The sequence below is a fragment of the Gadus chalcogrammus genome, unplaced genomic scaffold (assembly GCF_026213295.1).
Source record: "Gadus chalcogrammus isolate NIFS_2021 unplaced genomic scaffold, NIFS_Gcha_1.0 GACHA074, whole genome shotgun sequence".
Classification (NCBI taxonomy): Eukaryota; Metazoa; Chordata; class Actinopteri; order Gadiformes; family Gadidae; genus Gadus; species Gadus chalcogrammus.
In genome coordinates, this window is record NW_026613509.1 from 157,940 (window position 1) to 176,077 (window position 18,138).

The 18,138-nt window shown below is 41.5% G+C and overlaps 2 protein-coding genes and 1 long non-coding RNA gene across 4 annotated transcripts in view; 2 read left to right on the forward strand and 1 right to left on the reverse strand.

The window, feature by feature from the left end:
• The window catches only part of LOC130378378 (zinc finger protein 345-like), a 151,098-nt gene that overhangs the window by 14,251 nt on the left and 118,709 nt on the right, over nucleotides 1–18,138 (forward strand). The gene's annotated exons all lie outside the window — the stretch shown is intronic.
• On the forward strand, nucleotides 2–4,585 carry LOC130378379 (uncharacterized). 2 transcript variants are annotated; one of them, XM_056585156.1, is made up of 7 exons: nucleotides 2–2,236; nucleotides 2,326–2,501; nucleotides 2,649–2,725; nucleotides 2,824–3,004; nucleotides 3,238–3,486; nucleotides 3,641–3,812; nucleotides 3,901–4,585. In XM_056585156.1, exons 2-7 carry the CDS (start codon nucleotides 2,483–2,485, stop codon nucleotides 4,088–4,090), a joined length of 888 nt encoding a protein of 295 aa, XP_056441131.1. In that variant the 5' UTR covers nucleotides 2–2,236; nucleotides 2,326–2,482; the 3' UTR covers nucleotides 4,091–4,585. The 2 variants fall into 2 exon arrangements, with proteins under 2 accessions (XP_056441131.1, XP_056441132.1); XM_056585157.1 differs by having other exon boundaries at nucleotides 2–2,501.
• On the reverse strand, nucleotides 12,922–17,290 carry LOC130378388 (uncharacterized). The gene is made up of 3 exons (XR_008894679.1): nucleotides 16,150–17,290; nucleotides 15,934–16,058; nucleotides 12,922–15,711 (listed from the first exon to the last, which is right to left on the reverse strand). It is a non-coding gene; the product is annotated as an uncharacterized LOC130378388 (long non-coding RNA).

Genomic DNA, 18,138 nt, shown 5'->3' on the forward strand with positions numbered 1-18,138 from the left:
CTTTTGGCCGTGATTGATATTATATATACAGTTATATTATATTATATACTATTATATATAGAGCTCCGAGAGTCGCAAACGGCAACAATCACTTTCTCCTCCATGCTGCAGTACACCCCGGACTGTACTGCGCTTAGTTTGACGGTTGAACGCTGATTGGCTGTTACGTTACACATGTCACTCAGTGGCCACGCTGTTGAACGCTGATTGGCTGTCATCACGCGAAATTCGTGTCAAAGTTGAAATTTTTCGCGCCACAAATCCTCGTGAACGCGCTTGCCTGTGCACGGCGAAAGTGTGGCGCGACAAATCAAAAATATTCGCCCGATACGCGTCTATACGTTCACTTTGTATGGGATCTTGTCGTCCCGTTGCATTTTGGGGTGAACGCACTGGAGAAGTTTCAAGACAGACAGCCAAAATTGACATTTTTATTCAGAAAATAGCCGGTCCTTTTGCTTCCTATAAAAAGCATGTTTGTGACACTGGATATCGATATGGATACGTCATCTAGCCTGCATGTGGAGGGCCACATAAGGTAAGAAATTGGTTTACGTAAACTTTGCTGCTGGTTCTGTTTGCTCGTGAATCGTGATGACCTGGCCAAAGGTTACCAACGGTCCCAAGCGATTTTGATCTGATTCTGGTTGGTGCGTTGTATATATAGATTGCAGCTAGTAGCAGCTACACACGGTGCGATTGCTATGCCAATGTGGTTATAGTTGGTTTTGTCTGATTGAGATATGTGACGACTTGGAGCCTGGTAGGCCTATCCTGACATAAATATGTTCTCGCATAACCTGTGTGATTATCCTAAACTGAAGGGGATTTTATTTGCGGACAATTTTCTTATGATGTTGTAACGAGTGAAGTCTACATTGGTCCTTCGCAAGTGTTTACTGGTGGTCAGGATTTGGCAGATGCAATTCTCCTCTGGGTGCTTGTATTTTTATTTTTTTAATGCAGCATAACATATGCTACCAGCAGCCCTTGCGCGTCTTCAAAAGGCTGATGCTCAGTACCTCGTTTCATTTCGTACCCCCTTTACAGTCTGGCATTGTTTGTCTGGTAAACTCTGTCGATGTCAAGATAAGTGTTAAATTGCCAACACTGTTCTTTGTCCTGTGTGTATTAGTATTAGGCCTACATATCCCGAGCCAATACCCTGGTGTTTCCAACGCTGTTTTGCAAAACAAGCCAAAACACAAACTGTGGTTTTCAACTTTTATTGTTCGAATAGGATCTTCATAGGGCTGGCCCGAATGCCATTTTTCAGGCTTCGAATACTCGTTGGTTTTTCCGAGCGAATATTCGAATACTCGTTCCAGAAAAAAACACCATCAAAAACAACATTAATAATCCTTATATACTCCCTGGAACCGATTTTGACAGTATCTGCATATTTTGTTTAATAGCTTTTTGAACGTTAATTAGTAGGCCTAAGTAGGTTGAAGTTCCTTAGTTTTCCCCCGTGAAAGCGAACAACTGTTGCTCCGTTCCAAATCAGCTGTTCTCTGTCATCTCAGCCCTTACGGGAGCTTTTCGATTCATCCTGGAACGTGCATCTTTTCAGGGAATTTGTACAATAAATCCATAACAAATACCGAATATTGATTGTCTTATGTGTCCATATTATATCCATTATATTGACCGGGTATTCCCAAGACGCTCACGCTCTGCAGCAAGCCAGTCACAGTTGATTGGCGCGGCGCTGTACAGCGAACGTAAACAAACAACTAAGCTAAGGTTTTAAGTATTACTTTTCCTCCAGAGATCCCGCTAATGTTGTGTTATAAAGTAAAGGGAAACAAGATATCTATTCTTCCTCCACCTCTCTCGCTTCTCTGCTTGGTGACGCTGACGCTTATAGTTTGCCTCCCTCGCTCTGGTAAAGTCACCTACGTGGAAAAAAAAAATAACGAAGCTCCGAATACTGATTTAAGCTTCAAATACTAATTTTCCGAACCAGTATTCGAATATTCGAATAATTTCAACACCTGACAATACACTGTAGAGCATATTGTAATGCAGCGTTGAATGGATGAATAGCTTACATAAGGGTACCCAGCACTTTTCAGACCACACTCAAGCTTATGGTTATTGTCCCCACCACTTCTAAAAACAAACTGACGCCCTTGGGAATAGCCAGCCTATCCTTGGGAGCACGCCAGCTGGAAATCTGCACCTTTCTGCCGCTGTGTACCTGAGTGGTGCATCTTTCCTAAAAATTGAAAAGGTAAATGATGAGGAACTGTAAATGTGTGACTGTGAATTGCTTCAATATAGATCTAATTACATGTATTATTTATCCCCCCACACCAAAAGGTCTTCAAGGAAATGAAGCTAGTTGTTTCGGTATGAAACATTTCGCCACCATGCCAAAAGTTTCATTGAACCAGCAGTTATTCACCAGTGGAAAGTCCTAAATGATTTGAATCTGCAGTGGCTAAGTCAGGAGGAAATAGTGATACTTGGTGGTGACATGAGAGCTGACTCTCCAGGTATTGATACCTAACTGAAATAGTGCATTTTATACAGGTGTTCAATATTGTTTGAAGTTAAAAGAAGTGACCTAAATAAAGTCAGACATAATACCAAAGTATTGGAGGGTGATTACTACACTAATTTCCCTATTTGAACAAAAATAGGTCACTCTGCAAAGTATGGGAGTTACACAATGATGGATCTCCATACTAACACCATTGTGGACATTCAGTTGGTCCAGGTGAGTTGTCAAAAAGGATATTGTAAAGGGGTTATTGGTTGTAATTTCAAAGTCTAACATGCATATTCTATTAATATATATTTTTTCTGTGTTAACAGAGCAACGAAGTTGGTGGTAGCACCCATATGGAGAAGGAGGGACTGAAGAGGAGTCTAGCCTTACTGGAGTCGCGTGGCGTCAACCTTGACTGCATTGTCACTGATCGTCATCCTCAAGTACAGAAGTTCCTCAGGGAGAGAAACATGACCCATTACTACAATGTCTGGCACTTTGCAAAAGGTATGTTTCTCCAGCCTTTTCCTTTCTTTGATTTGTTAGTGATATCCTTTTGGTGAGAAGGACCTGATGTTTTGAAGCTTGCGAAAAGCTCCCATTTGGTGGTCCTTCATTTTAAAATTGTGACACTGAGTAAATGGTAAGAAATGCTTTGAAATTATCAAATGCTACAATCGAATAATCACTCAGTTTATGAGTATCTTAACTAAGTGGAAAGTACTTTGCTTTCATTGTAGGTATTTCAAAGAAGCTGTTGGCAATCAGTATGCAGAAAGACGGTGAGAAACTCAAGAAGTGGATGAAGAGCATCAACAACCACATATACTGGACTGCAGCAGGCTCAACCTCCGGGCCAGGGAGAATCGCAAAGTGGACCTCGATCCTGAACCATGTTCGAGATGTCCATGTACATGAAGATCCTCTTTACCCCAAGTGCGAGCATGCGATCCGCCAGACAAGTGACCGGAGTAAATGGCTTCAAGCAGGTATTTCACCAATATAAAGGCTAAATGTCAAAACAGTGAACAGACAAATACAGTTATTTAGTGGCTTTCAGAAATTTACCAGAGGACATGGTTGAGGTATTCTTTACTGTATGGGTAATGGTTTTCTAATATCATATTTTCTTATTGTCTGCAGCAACTCCAACTTTCTCCAAGTTGGAGAAGTTGCTGACCAATAAAAGGGCGCTGAAGGATGTTGCAAAACTGAGCCCCCACCACCGAACTTCATCTTTGGAGGCTTTCCATGCGGTTATTCTTCGCTTTGCCCCCAAAAATGTTGTCTTTCCCTTTATTGGAATGCTGTGCAGGTTAAAGAAAGTTTGTTTACTAAATACTTTTTGGAATTGTAGCCTAAAATATCTGTCAATATTGACATGTTTTGTCTTGTACTTCCAGACTCTACCTGGCTGCTATGCATTCAAATCACAATGTGGACCGACCACAGGCCGAAACAAAGGAAGGAGTACCAATTTATAAAATCTCCTTTGCAAAGGCTAGGAAGGGAGAGTGCAGAGCTAAACCACAAAAAACACAGCAGACCTTTGGGTTCAAATCAATTCAAACGACACATATTTTGGATTTCTAAAATGTTTTTCGATACAGGTTACGTTGATGACATCATAGATGTCATTTTTGAGGAAGTCTTTCCCAACCCTACGCCACACAGAGGCCCTGTTGGAGATCCCTGTTCCAGAGCCCCTAACGGCACAGTATGAGAAGCCTGACAAGGAGGCGGTCCTCAGCAGCCTTGTGTCAAGGTTCAAACGGGGGGACGTTTAAAACCGACATAGTGGCCTTCCTCAGCAGGAAACTCGGAGGGGGACCACACAAGCTGGAATCACAACCCGGATACTGCGTCCCAGGAGGCCCCAGCACCAGCTTACAAAGGAACGATAGGAGAGATACCTGTAGCGACTGAACAATTGATTCAGAGATTAAGTCTTGCAGATTTATCATTGCTTTGTGTTATGAAAATAAATATTACTATGCTCCTATGGCTGGTTTGTTCTGTTACTATTTTAAGTTGTTTTTTTTAGCTCGGATATAAATACATCTTCACAAAATTAGGCACAAGATTGAGAACAACTTCATTTATTTTATTAAATTCTATAACAATGCACAACTTACTTGTGTATTCTTCTCAAATTTAGAGGACCATAGTCGGCTCTATATATTTGGCTGGCATTCTGAATAGAGTAAACATTTAGGCAGACCGGCTCCAATCCAGGATGGTCAACCATACACGTTAGCTGTAGTTCGACCTCCCGTAGTCTTCTAGTAACCTAATTAGAATTTGAAAGGGTAAGTTTTATTTTTAAGCATTATTTGTCAAATGAGACAAAATAGTTTCCATTTTAGTGGAGAGTGCTACTTGCGGTATCTCCATGCAGCAAATATTCTCCGCTTCTGTGGGCATGGTCGCACATTTTCCACAATGGCACCTATCCATAAAATAAAGGTAGATGTAATAATGGCAGAGGTCTGACTATAGTGGCTCTGGTTAGTGTCTATAGCTATACATATGACAGTGGACAAGCTGATGTTAGACGTAAATCTTCACGAGTAAATCATGGGTTACGTGTAACATGACTTCAATATAGGTTGAAATTCACCCATTAAATGAGCCAGTGACTTCTCTAAACTACAAAGATGACTGATATAGATGCTAATATAACGTTGTAACGATAGCAAATCAGCAACTTTAAAAGCCAACAATGTAGGCTAGCATTAGCACATGATAACCGCATACATAAACAAACCAACTAAAGTACCGTATCCAGACACAATATTTTAAATTACCATTCAGAGACGTCCTGCTGTAGCCGCTGAGTACCAACTTCTTCAGGTGCTTCGTAATCCGGATCCGATTCTGGGTCAAACTGAAAGGCTTGAACGACTGGGTTTCTACGAGCCATTGCGATACAACCACCGTAAACAGAGCGCACGTGGCTGCAAGCTGCTCAGGGCCACACCCCCAACCTCCTCCTTGACACGCCCACCGAAACAGCGCATTTGGGGGAAGCTCAATGTGCGACTGGCTCGGAGTGGCTGTAACTCTGCACCACGGCTGAATTTCGGGAACGTCTTTGAATACTGTGTTAGTTGCCCACTAATACCTATATTAAAGAATACATAAAATAACATGTCATGGGACCTTTAATTCAGTGTCTTGATGGTGCATTGATAAGTTAGGAGGTTAACAGCTCAGGTTCGGATCCCCGCAAAAACACTTTCATTGTTTATTGGTCAACAGGGAAAAAACATGAGGGGTAACTGTCGTTTTTTATGTGCTATCATGAAATAAACATAAGGGGTAACACTGTCTATATTTATCCAATAAAACATAGGGGATGACTCTGTTGTTTTTCTTTGGTCGTCATGAAAAGAAATACAAGGGGTAACGCTGTCGTTTTTATCAAATGAAACATGAGGGGTAACACCTTCGTTTTTATCAAATGAAACATAAGGGGTAAAAATTTCCTTTTTCATTGGTCGTCATGAAAAAAACATATGGGGTAACACTGTCGATATTTATCCATTAAAACATAGGGGGTAACACTGTCGTTTTTATCAAATGAAACATGAGGGGTGACACTGTTGTTTTTTATAGGTCGTCAGGAAAAAAAACATAAGGGGTAACACTGTTGTTTTTTTATCGGTCGTCATGAATAAAAACATAAGGGGTAACACTGTTGTTTTTTATTGGTCGTCAGGAAAAAAAACATAAGGGGTAACACTGTTGTTTTTTTATCGGTCGTCATGAATAAAAACATAAGGGGTAACACTGTTGTCTTTGTCAATAAAATATAAGGGGATAGATAGATAGATAGATAGATAGATAGATAGATAGATAGATAGATAGATAGATAGATAGATAGATAGATAGATAGATAGATAGATAGATAGATAGATAGATAGATAGATAGATAGATAGATACTTTAATAATACATAATGGGTAACGTTGTCATTAAAAAAACATTTGAAAAAAAAAAAGAATAGTTCTGGTCAAATAAAATATAAGGGGTAACACTGTTGTTTTTCATCAGTCATCATGGGAAAAAACATAAGGGGTAACACTGTCGTTTTTATCAAATGAAACGTAAAGGGTAACACTCTGGTTTTTTATCTGTCGTCATGAAAAACCCATAAGGGGTAACATTGTCGAAATGTATTGAATAAAACATAGGGGGTAACATGGGTGTTGATTTCAGGAGGGACTTGTCCCCAGTTGATCTAGATAGAATGACCATCTCAAACTCTGTGTGTGTGTGTGTGTGTGTGTGTGTGTGTGTGTGTGTGTGTGTGTGTGTGTGTGTGTGTGTGTGTGTGTGTGTGTGCATTTATCTTTTGAGTTTTATACATCACCATAATCACGAAACATTGACTGAGCGTCTCTCTCACGGTCTCTGACAGCAGACAGGGCCCCGAGAAAGGACCGGTCCCAGGTATTGGGGAACGTGAGGGTCCGGGTGAGCAGAGGGTTGAAACACATACCATCGCCCTGACGGATCAGGAGGAGGTGAAGCCTTTCAGGCCCTTCAGGACGGAACCCCTTCAGACACATTAAGATGGCCTGGGCCGAAACCAAAGCCGTCATCACCAACGACGCCCCCAGAACAACCCTGAACATCAAGATTTAGTCGTTGAGGCTGAGAAGGAGGGGGAAGCCACACAGAAGGCTGAGGGGAAGGGCCTCAGGCCTCGGTTGAAGAATGACACTCTCAAACTTGTGTTTGAGTATCAATAGAATTGATCAGAGACAAACTAATGAATGGTCTTTCTTTGCCCCACTGTGAGTGTTGATGCAAATGTTTGGGTATAAAACATGAATAGATTTGGAAACAGCTGATGGACTTGGGAGAACAAATTTCAAATGGTGACTTTGTAAACACGACTGTGTTATTGTCAACTTTTTGTATTAAAGTAATATTCTTATTTCAGTGGTTTCCATTTGAGTTATTAAAAGGCCTATTCGGTAGATTGCAATAAAAACAAATCCAGTTGCCTGCGACGACGAATCAACATCAGGTACCACCTCTGGCCGGTCGGAACCCGACGGGCCGTTGTGACATCACCGCTTCTATATATAAGTCCCCGCTCCTCATTCCAGTCCTCAGTGGTGATCAGAGAGCAACGACTGAGCTGCATATCAATAACCAGTGACAGCAACAAACTGAGAGATCCACTATGGTGAGGAAGAGACAGGAAGAGAGACAGGAGGAAGACCAGGAGACCCTGTGTGGGGACCCCTCGTCGCCCCCCGGAGAACAGCGTCCGGCACAGGTGAGGAAGGAGAGGACACCACGCCAACCGCACACGCACACTTTGAGTCTGCAGACGCACATTTGTATTCTGTAAAAACTTGTGGTTGTACATGATTATATTAAGTTAGGGTCCAACTGACTTTCTTTAAAGAAGTGCAGGCAACACACACACACACACACACACATACACTCACACACACACACACACACCCCCACACCCCCACACACACACACTCAAATACACACATACGATTGTACACATTTAATATCAGTGCTTTATAAAAAATATATATGATACATATGTATATGATCTATAAATACGTTTATGCATGTTTTTCTTGAACTTTTCTATTCGAAAAAACATCAAAATTATTGATTTATGCTTCAGCATATTTTTGCCATTTTCAAAAGAATGTATACCCAAACATTCCGTCCCCGTGACGACGTCCCCTTGACGACGTCCCCGTGACGACGTCACCGCGGCGGCCCTCTGACATCACGGGGCCACGCTCCTCGATATAAGATAATAATAACAACTAGAAAATGCATTTCCTGCAGAAAATTAGTGTTTTAGTGCAAAGTGAGTTTGAAAATATTATGAAAAGCGCTGTGCTGTATCTGAAACGTGCCGGGTGGCCGTAGCGCGGCGAACTCTGTAGGGATTGTGCTTTGCGGGTTTGTTTATCGGCGTTGCTATGGTTACCTAAATTATTATAAGCAACTGAAAACGATGCCGGTTTGAAACTAAAACTGTGACTTTGGAGAAAGTATAAATGCTATTGAAATTCCGTTGGGATAGTATTGAAGATACAAGTGTATAGATTTGTCTAATGGTTTGACCGATGATAAACGGTTGAAAAAGGATTGAGTTAAGAAGTTATAAGAAGTAGGTGTATCAGAATGGGCATTGACGTCTTCAATGAAAACAGCTGAAAACGAAGCGGTATGAAACTAAAAGTGTGATTCTGAACAAAGTTTAAATGATATCGAAATTCCGTTTAGATATTATGGAAGATAAAAGTGTGTAGATTTGTTAAATGGTTTGAACGAAGATAAACGGTTGAAAATTGATTTAGTTACGTAACGTTACTAAGTACCAGAGGACGGCTCTGCCGTCCTCCCATTGACTCCCATGTTATAAAAAATAATTAAAAGTAGAATATCTCAAAAAGTATAAAATATTTTCAAAATCTGAAGAGAAACGCGCGATTCCAAGCTATTCTGAATATTTAAAAATGTGAATGGAGTCTCTAGGTGAAAAATTGAGGAAGGAGATAGGTCCCAAAGTTTGTAGAGAATAATAAAGAAAGAATAAAACTTATGAAGAACAATAGTTGAGCGCTGCATTCAGCACTCAACTAATAACCTTTATTTATGCATTGCTTTTCTAAACAGAGCTACAAAGTGCTTTACAAATAAAAAGAAAGACAGCAAAACAACCAAACAAAAATGTGTTTGACCCGAAGGGTTCCTGATGGCGTGTGTTTGTGTCCTAGGTGGTGATCAGATGGATGGAGACAAATGAAGAGGCGAATGACCCGGACCAAGGCCAGACCCCCCCGGACCCAGGCCAGACCACCCCGGACCAAGGCCGGACCCCCCCGGACCACGGCCAGACCGCCCCGGACCGAGGCCAGACCGCCCCGGACCAAGGCCAGACCCCAGATGAACCTGGTGAGTTTGCTGCAGTTTTTTTAATCTGTTCGTGTCTGTGTTTGTACCTGCGTGTGTGTGTGTGTGTGTGTGTGTGTGTGTGTGTGTGTGTGTGTGTGTGTGTGTGTGTGTGTGTGTGTGTGTGTGTGTGTGTTAGAGCCCGACAAATATATCGGTGGTCCGATATTATCGGCTGATATTAGGCATTTTCCAAACTATCGGTATCGGCCGATTAATAAATATTAAAAAAAATAAAAATATACATATTGTTTTTAGTTATTGTGGTTTGTTCAACGGACATTGATTTTCATATCTTAAGTTTGTATTTTTATACATTTTATTTATGAGAAATTTAATGAATTTCGATTTTGACTTTTCTGTTTTGAAAATAAAACAAGATTAATTAATATTAAAAAAAATAAAATATGTATATGTTTTTGTAGTTATTGTGTTTTTGTTCAAAGGACATTGATTTTCATATCTTAAGTTTGTAATACATTTTATTTATGACAAATTTGATACATTTTGATTTTGACTTTTCTATTGTGACGATAAAATAATGAAATAAAGTTTCTTTTTAAACAGCATTACCTCATTATTTTAGTGAGGACTCATTAATGACTACAAATAACCAATGTTAGGGAAATCCGTTTATGTTTTGTTACGCGTTTCTGGAATTCCAGAAACATACATTTATACCTTTATCGGTCGGCCTCTAATGTGTGTGTGTGTGTGCGCGCGCGCGATTACGTGCGTGCTGTATTGCATGCATTTATCTTTTGAGTTTTATGTGTCAATATATTCACGAAACATTGACTGAGCGACTCACTGTCTCCGACAGCAGACAGGGCCCTCAGAAAGTACCTGTCCCAGGTCACGGGGAACACGAGGACCCGGTTGAGGGGACCCAGGGAGCTCTGGGCTGAGACCCGTACCATCGCCCTGCTGGATCAGGAGGAGGAGAAGCCTTTGGGCCGCCAATCAGGCCTGAACCCCTTCCCTGGCCAGACCGCCCCGGACCGAGGCCAGACCGCCCAGGACCAAGACCAGACCGCCCCGGACCACGGCCAGACCGCCCCGGACCACGGCCAGACCGCCCCGGACCACGGCCAGACCGCCCCGGACCGAGGCCAGACCGCCCCGGACCACGGCCAGACCGCCCCGGACCGAGTCCAGACCGCCCCGGACCACGGCCAGACCGCCCCGGACCACGGCCAGACCGCCCCGGACCGAGGCCAGACCGCCCCGGACCACGGCCAAACCGCCCCGGACCGAGGCCAGACCGCCCCGGACCGAGGCCAGACCGCCCCGGACCGAGGCCAAACCGCCCCGGACCACGGCCAAACCGCCCCGGACCGAGTGCAGACCGCCCCGGACCGAGGCCAGACCGCCCCGGACCGAGGCCAGACCGCCCCGGACCGAGTCCAGACCGCCCCGGACCGAGTCCAGCCCCCCCCGGACCGAGGCCAGACCCCCGATGAACCTGGTGAGTTCGCTGCAGTTTTTTTTAATCTGTGTGTGTGCGTGCGTGTGTGTGTGTGTGTGTGTGTGTGTGTGTGTGTGTGTGTGTGTGTGTGTGTGTGTGTGTGTGTGTGTGTGTGTGTGTGTTTGTGTGTGTGTGTGTGTGTGTGTGTTAGAGCCAGACTAATATATCGGCGGTCCGATATTACCGGTCGATATTAGGCATTTTCCAAACTATCGTATCGGCCGATTAATCAATATTAAAAAAATTAAATGTATTTATTGTTTTTAGTTATTGTGTTTTTGTTCAAAGGAGATTGATTTTCATATCTTAAATTTGTATTTAGATACATTTTATTTACCAGAAATTTAAAGAATTTAGATTTTTCTGTTGTGACAATAAAACAGTAAAATAAAGTTTATTTTTCAAACTGCATTACCTTAGTTTAGTATTTTAGTGAGGACTCATAAATGACTACAAATAACCAATGTTAGGGAAATCTGTTTATGTTTTGTTACGCGTTCCTGGGATTTCTTTTGTTAATATATATCGGCCGATATATCGGAATATCGGATTTTTAAATCATCAAATATTTGTATCCGAATCGGCCTTAAAAATCCTTTATCGATCGGGCTAAAGTGTGTGTCTGTGTGTGTGTGTGTGTGTGTGTGCGCACGGTATGGTTTGCATTTATCTTTTGAGATTTATGTGTCTGCATAATAACGAATTATTGACTGAGCGACTCACTGTCTCCGACAGCAGACAGGGCCCTCAGAAAGGACCTGTCCCAGGTCACGGGGAACACGAGGACCCGGTTGAGGGGACTCAGGGAGCTCTGGGCTGAGACCCTTACCATCGCCCTGCTGGATCAGGAGGAGGAGAAGCCTTTGGGCCGCCCTTCAGGCCTGAACCCCTTCCCTGGCCAGACCGCCCCGGACCGAGGCCAGACCGCCCCGGACCACGGCCAAACCGCCCTGGACCGAGGCCAGACCGCCCCGGACCAAGGCCAGACCCCCGATGAACCTGGTGAGTTCGCTGCAGTTTTTAGAGCCTGACAAATATATCGGCGATCCGACATTATCGGCCAATATTAGACATTCTCCAAACTATCGGTATCGGCCGATTAATTAATAAAAAAATTTAGTCATTGTGGTTTTTTGTTCAAAGGACATTGATTATCATACCTTAAGTTTGTATTTTTATACATTTTATATATGAGAAATTTAATAAATTTAGATTTTGACTTTTCTATTGTGACAATAAAATAACAAAATAAAGTTTATTTTTGAACTGCATTACCTTATTATTTTAGTGAGGACTCATAAAGGACTCCAAATAACCAATGTTAGGTAAATCTGTTTATGTTTTAATACGCGTTTCTGGATTTCCCTTTTTTTATATATATCGTCCGATATATCGGAATATCGGATTTATAAATCACCAAATATTTTTATCGGTAACGGCCTTAAAAATCCCTTATCGGTCGGGCTCTAGTGTGTGTCTGTGTGTGTGTGTGCAACTTTTCTGGAACACTTTTCCAGTGTTTATATAATCCTCACTGGTTCTGAGTTAAATCAACACTTTGCAAAGTGTTAATATTTTAACTACATTGTGGTGTTAAAAATCTAACACTCTAAGTGTTAATTTCTACACTGTACTGTGTTAACTCTTTTCACTGGGAGTGATATTTCATAACACTTGTGGTGTTGTTTAGGACACTTTTAAGTGTTCACTATAACACTGGATAAGGTTAACTCTTTTCACTGGGAGTGTTACTTCATAACATCCATGGTGTTATTTATAACAATTTTAAGTGTTCATTTTCACACTGAATTGTGTTAACTCTTTTTCACTAACAGTGTTACTTTATAACATTTACAGTGTTATTGTATGAGACTTTAGAGTGCTCTATGAGTTTTTAAATTCTAATCTGTATTTAGTATCTAATACTTATAGCACATTGAAGTGCAATTGTGTTACTATCAGTGAAAAAAAAAACAGAAAGCTGATGACATTACATTCACATTACAATTTTAATACATTCCATTCACATTACAATTTTAATACATTCCAAGCACCATCGAAACATTGTACTTTTACAAATAAAATAATGGCACAATGTAAAGTCCATTGTCATTGCCATAAGAACTTTGTAAATCAAAGGGCTTGTAAATTTCAATAGAATCTGCTCTAATAACATTGTTTTCATCGGTTTCAAAGACTTGATAGGCATGGCAATGCTCATTGAACTTTTCAACAAAAAGCTTGTTAACTAAAAAGAAGGTGACACTATTGACCAAAACAATTTTTTTTATACTACAAAACACAGGCATGTCATGTTTCGAACCACAGCAAATGACCAATCCTGCTCTGTATTCGGTCCCATTAATAATAACCCAGTTAGCAGAGAAAGTGTCTTCTGCAGCAGGCAAGCCTTGGGTGATCATTTCCTCATCTTCAACATTGAACAATTTTAAGGGCCCATATTCAACATTGTTAAAAGGACATGTCTCCCACTTGTATGCTATTGATGCTTGGTGTTTTTTGGCAAGTGACACTGTAATGTTTTTAAAGTTTTTAAGGGTGTTTTTAAATACCCTATGTTTAGCCTCACCTCTCATACCCCATACATGTATTAAGGGTCCAATTTTCCAGTAGGGTAGTGCAACATAAAGTGGTGTTTGGGAATCAGGTTTCTCCCTGGATATAACTGTTTGAACAAGTAATGGTGTTCCATTATTAAATGCTTTAGATGCACAGTCATGCCAATTGAAACTGATGGAGAGAAAATGATGATAATTATTTGTAGTAAAAGCAATAGCAAGGTCCAGTTCTGATTTCCTTCTGGCACAATGTCACCAAAAATTAAAGGAACGTTTCTTATTAGACAAAGAGTCTGAATGGAGTTGAGGCCTATACTATTGCCAGGACTGTCCAAGTTCACCCTTGTTGGACGATTTTTGCGCTCTGAGTAGCCATAATCAAAAGCATAGATCCGTGACAAAAGAGCAGGTTTTGGCAGAAAATTGTCGGAAAGATTTTCCAAGAGCAACTTTATCTCATACTGTGCCACCCCTTCAAGAATGTCGTGCATTATGTCTGGCAAACATGAAAGAACTGTAAACTGTTCAGTGTTGAATTCTTTTTTTAATCCAAACACATGCAGCTTTTGAGGATCGGATTGCAACTCTCTGCAGTGCATTTCAAAAAGCTCTTTCCCTCGTAAGACTATCTTTGGATCATCCTCAGTATACACACTCTGCGCATCTTCTTTTGAAATTAAACACAAAGACAGTAGTGACGTCCACTGAAAGACTCTACAAAACCCAAAATTGTGTGCATCCCCAAGTTGTCCCCAGTTATCTGACATATAGTGCCATGGACCTTTTCAGATGAGAAGGGTAAATCAATGCCATGACGCTCCAATAATTTTATGTCATCAATCAGTGGCTGTAAAATAGGATCAAAGCCATGTTTTTTCACATCTTCTGCATGAAACAATGAAACCAAATGAATGTTCATCAATGCAGAATTTTACTTTGGAGGCAGATTTCTGAGGACAAAGTTCATTGCACTAATTTTGTGAACCCCACGTTTGGAACCAAGTGGATTAGCTGTCTCAAAGTCATCGTAAAACAGTTGAATTTGCAAAGATATTGGTTGTTTTGAAAACAATGGATGAGACTTAAAATAACTTCCATCACAGAAGTCATCATATCGTTCTTCTTTTTGATACACTTGGTTTAGCCAGCAGCTCGCAAATATAAGTATTGCGGCAGATAAATTTGATGGTTTCCAAAATTGGAATGTACACAAAAGTGTCTTTCACTGGTACCTGGTCATAAGTTCCTGTATTTTTATTTAACCTTGTATCATAACGAATTCCTAAAGTTCTTTCCACTGGCTCGACAATTCCCCATTTTGCACTGAAATATGTCTTTCTTTTAGCTTCTGTATCAAAGCCCTCAACTGGGTTGTCAAAAGTCTCAAGACATTTTTCCAATGTAGACCTTACAGGATTATCTTTTGGCACAACGGAGAGTACTTTTTGCTTAAACTGACAGTGCAGTCCATCAGCAAATTCTTCCAAATTATTAACAAGTGATGTCACAAAACTATTTGCCAAATCACTACCACTGAGTTTACCAACAATAGTAGTTAAAATGGATTTCGTTTTTTCTTCCATTCTTTGACCAGATCCATTGTTTTCAGAACAACCAGCCTCAAGGCTCTGTGTGACACTTGTTTCCGCAACTTCATCCTGAATGAAAAAATCATCCTGAAATGACTCTGAGGTTTCTGCATCACCACTTTGACAACAATCTTCATTATGAACACTATTTAAATGTTTTTTAAAACCAGAAAATGACGTGAACTGATGCCTACAACTTTCTTGTGAACAAGCCAACTTAAATTTGGTGCTTGGATAAAAACTGTGGCCTAGTCGCAAATGACTTATCAAAGCCTGACTGCTGATATGCAGCGATTGACAGATGAAACATTTAAACATTGTTCTCATTCAAAATTGTAGCACGCAACTCACGAACACGCGGTGACTCGTCTGTTGAGGTAGCGTCAATGTTGAAAATGGTAGTCTGCACAAAACTGTAGAAATGAACCAGAGACTCGTCGTAATTTAAGTTGAACGCGTAGTGGGATTTGAAAAGTTCATCAAAAGCACCCAGTGAGCTGGTGGCTTGGCAGGGGATGAGTTGTTTGTCCACTGCGATGTAAAAGGTGTCAATCCTGCTCTGGGTTCGGCCGACTGCAAGGATGTATGGTTTGCCATCTCTTTCTTGCAGGTGTTCATCGATGCTGCAGCATGACTAAAAACAAATAAGATACAAAAAAAAAAAAACACATACACTGTTCAGTAATGCCGAGTATAAATTACCCCTTTAGTTTTGAATCATGTTCCTTACTGGACTCCTGAACAATAGGCCTGTACTAAGTAAACATAGTCCACATGGAGAGGAAAAAATAGAAAGTTCAGAGCTAAAAAAGTGTCTTGTAGGACTTTAAAAAGTGAGGGAACATACAGTATTTACCTTGTGAAAGTGCACCATTTTGTCTGCTGCATCCCTTGGACTTATTTTGGTCCTCCTCTTCCGTCCAGCTGAAGGTGGCAAAAGATGAAGCAGTAGCAGCACAGAAGCCATGTCACTGTCCCAGTCTGTTTGGGGTGGAATTTATCAGACAATTTATCAAATGAGAACGTAAAAATAAATATTAGTATTGTCAAACAAACATGCAGTCAAGCGTACCATTGTCATCATTCTCTGCAAGCTTCTCTGCAGCTTTTAGCAAATGACACAGGTCAGTTGACGGAGTCAGCTGTTTGGCCTCTTTGATGACTTTTGGCTTGAATGAGGTGTCCCACTTTTCAAGCAACTTGGTGGCTGTTTCAGCACCAAACAGCAGCAGGAAGTCTTGATTGACCTGTTTATCATACAAAAGTGTTACATTTAGTCTACGTTGCACCAAATGCTGTCCTTCCTATAGCTCCCAACAGCACCCTGAAGTTTCAAAGAACAGGGATATGGGCTGATTGGCTCTAAATATTTCCTTTTATGATACAAAGAGGTAATTTTGAGCAATATGGGAAATACCAGGAGACCGGGATGACCAATGATCACATATTTAACTGCTACCATCAAAGTGAGCAAAACAATGATAAAAGACTAGAAAACTAGTTGAAAATGTAAAATGTATGACTTACTAGTCCTTTAACGTCCAAAAAACGTGGAAATGTTTTTAATAATAATAATAATAATACATTTTATTTAACAGCGCCTTTCAGGTCACTCAAGGACACTTTACAAATTTAAAACAATTTAAAACAAGGGCAAACAAATAACAAAACCATTAAAAGTGCAAGTAAAAAACATGACAACTACAGTGAAAATGCTATCCTGAAAAGGTGGGTTTTGAGAGAGGATTTGAACTGAGGGAGGGAGTCAATATTTCGGATGTGAGGTGGGAGTGAGTTCCAGAGTTTGGGAGCAGAGCGGCTGAAAGCTCTGCTCCCCATGGTGGTGAGCCGGGCAGAGGGGACAGTGAGGTGGATGGAAGAGGAGGATCTGAGGGAGCGGGTGGAGGTGGCAGTGTGAAGGAGATCAGACAGGTAGGGAGGGGCAAGGTTGTGGATGGCTTTAAAGGTATGAAGGAGAATTTTGAAGTTGATACGGAAGTTGATTGGAAGCCAGTGGAGTTGTTCTAGGATGGGGGTGATGTGGTGGAAAGAGGGGGTTTGGGAGATGATACGGGCAGCTGAGTTCTGGACCAGTGGGAGCTTATGGAGGGATTTCTGGGGGAGACCAAAGAGGAGAGAGTTACAGTAATCAATACGGGAGGTGACAAGGCTATGTACAAGAATAGAGGTGGTGTGGGGGGTGAGGGAGGGACGGAGGCGATTTATGTTACGAAGATGGAAGTAGGCAGTGCGGGTGGTGATGTTGATATGGGATTTGAAGATAAGTGAGCCATCGAGGATGACACCCAGACTCTTCACCTGGGGGGAGGGGGAAACTATGGAGCTGTCAAATGAGAGGGAAAAACTGTCAACTTTGAGTAGAGTTGATTTAGTACCAACTAAAAGGATTTCTGTTTTATTGCTGTTAAGTGTGAGGAAGTTTGAGGTGAACCAGGTTTGTACTTCAGAGAGGCAATCTGTTAGGGATGAGGGAGGGAGGATGGAGTTGGGTTTGGTGGAGAGGTAGAGCTGGGTGTCATCCGCGTAGCAGTGAAAAAGAATATTAAATTTACGGAAAATAAGGCCAAGGGGAAGGAGGTAAGTAATGAAAAGGAGGGGACCCAGGACAGAGCCCTGGGGGACACCAGAGGAGACAGGGGAGGGTTGGGAACGGAAGGATTTGAGTTGGATGAACTGAGTGCGGTCTGTGAGATAGGAGTGAAACCAGTCAAGGGGGATGCCTGTGATGCCGATGGAGGATAATCTATTGAGGAGGATGGTATGGGAAATTGTATCAAAGGCCGCACTCAGGTCAAGGAGGATGAGGATGGAGATTAAACCAGAATCAGCTGCAATAAGAAGGTCGTTGGTGATTTTCAGAAGGGCCGTTTCAGTGCTATGACGGGGACGGAAACCAGATTGAAACTGTTCATATAGACTGTTTTGAGATAGATGGGAATGGAGTTGAGAAGCAACGATTTTCTCAAGTATTTTGGAGACGAAAGGTAGGTTGGAAATGGGACGGAGGTTATTAAAGTTGTTGGGATCTGAACCAGGTTTT

What these genes read in the sequence shown, in the direction of transcription:
- LOC130378379 (XM_056585157.1), top strand. An exon ending in TGGACATTCAGTTGGTCCAG is followed by an intron (nt 2,726 to 2,823) that starts GTGAGTTGTCAA and finishes CTGTGTTAACAG; the next exon opens with AGCAACGAAGTTGGTGGTAG. An exon ending in TGTCTGGCACTTTGCAAAAG is followed by an intron (nt 3,005 to 3,237) that starts GTATGTTTCTCC and finishes CTTTCATTGTAG; the next exon opens with GTATTTCAAAGAAGCTGTTG.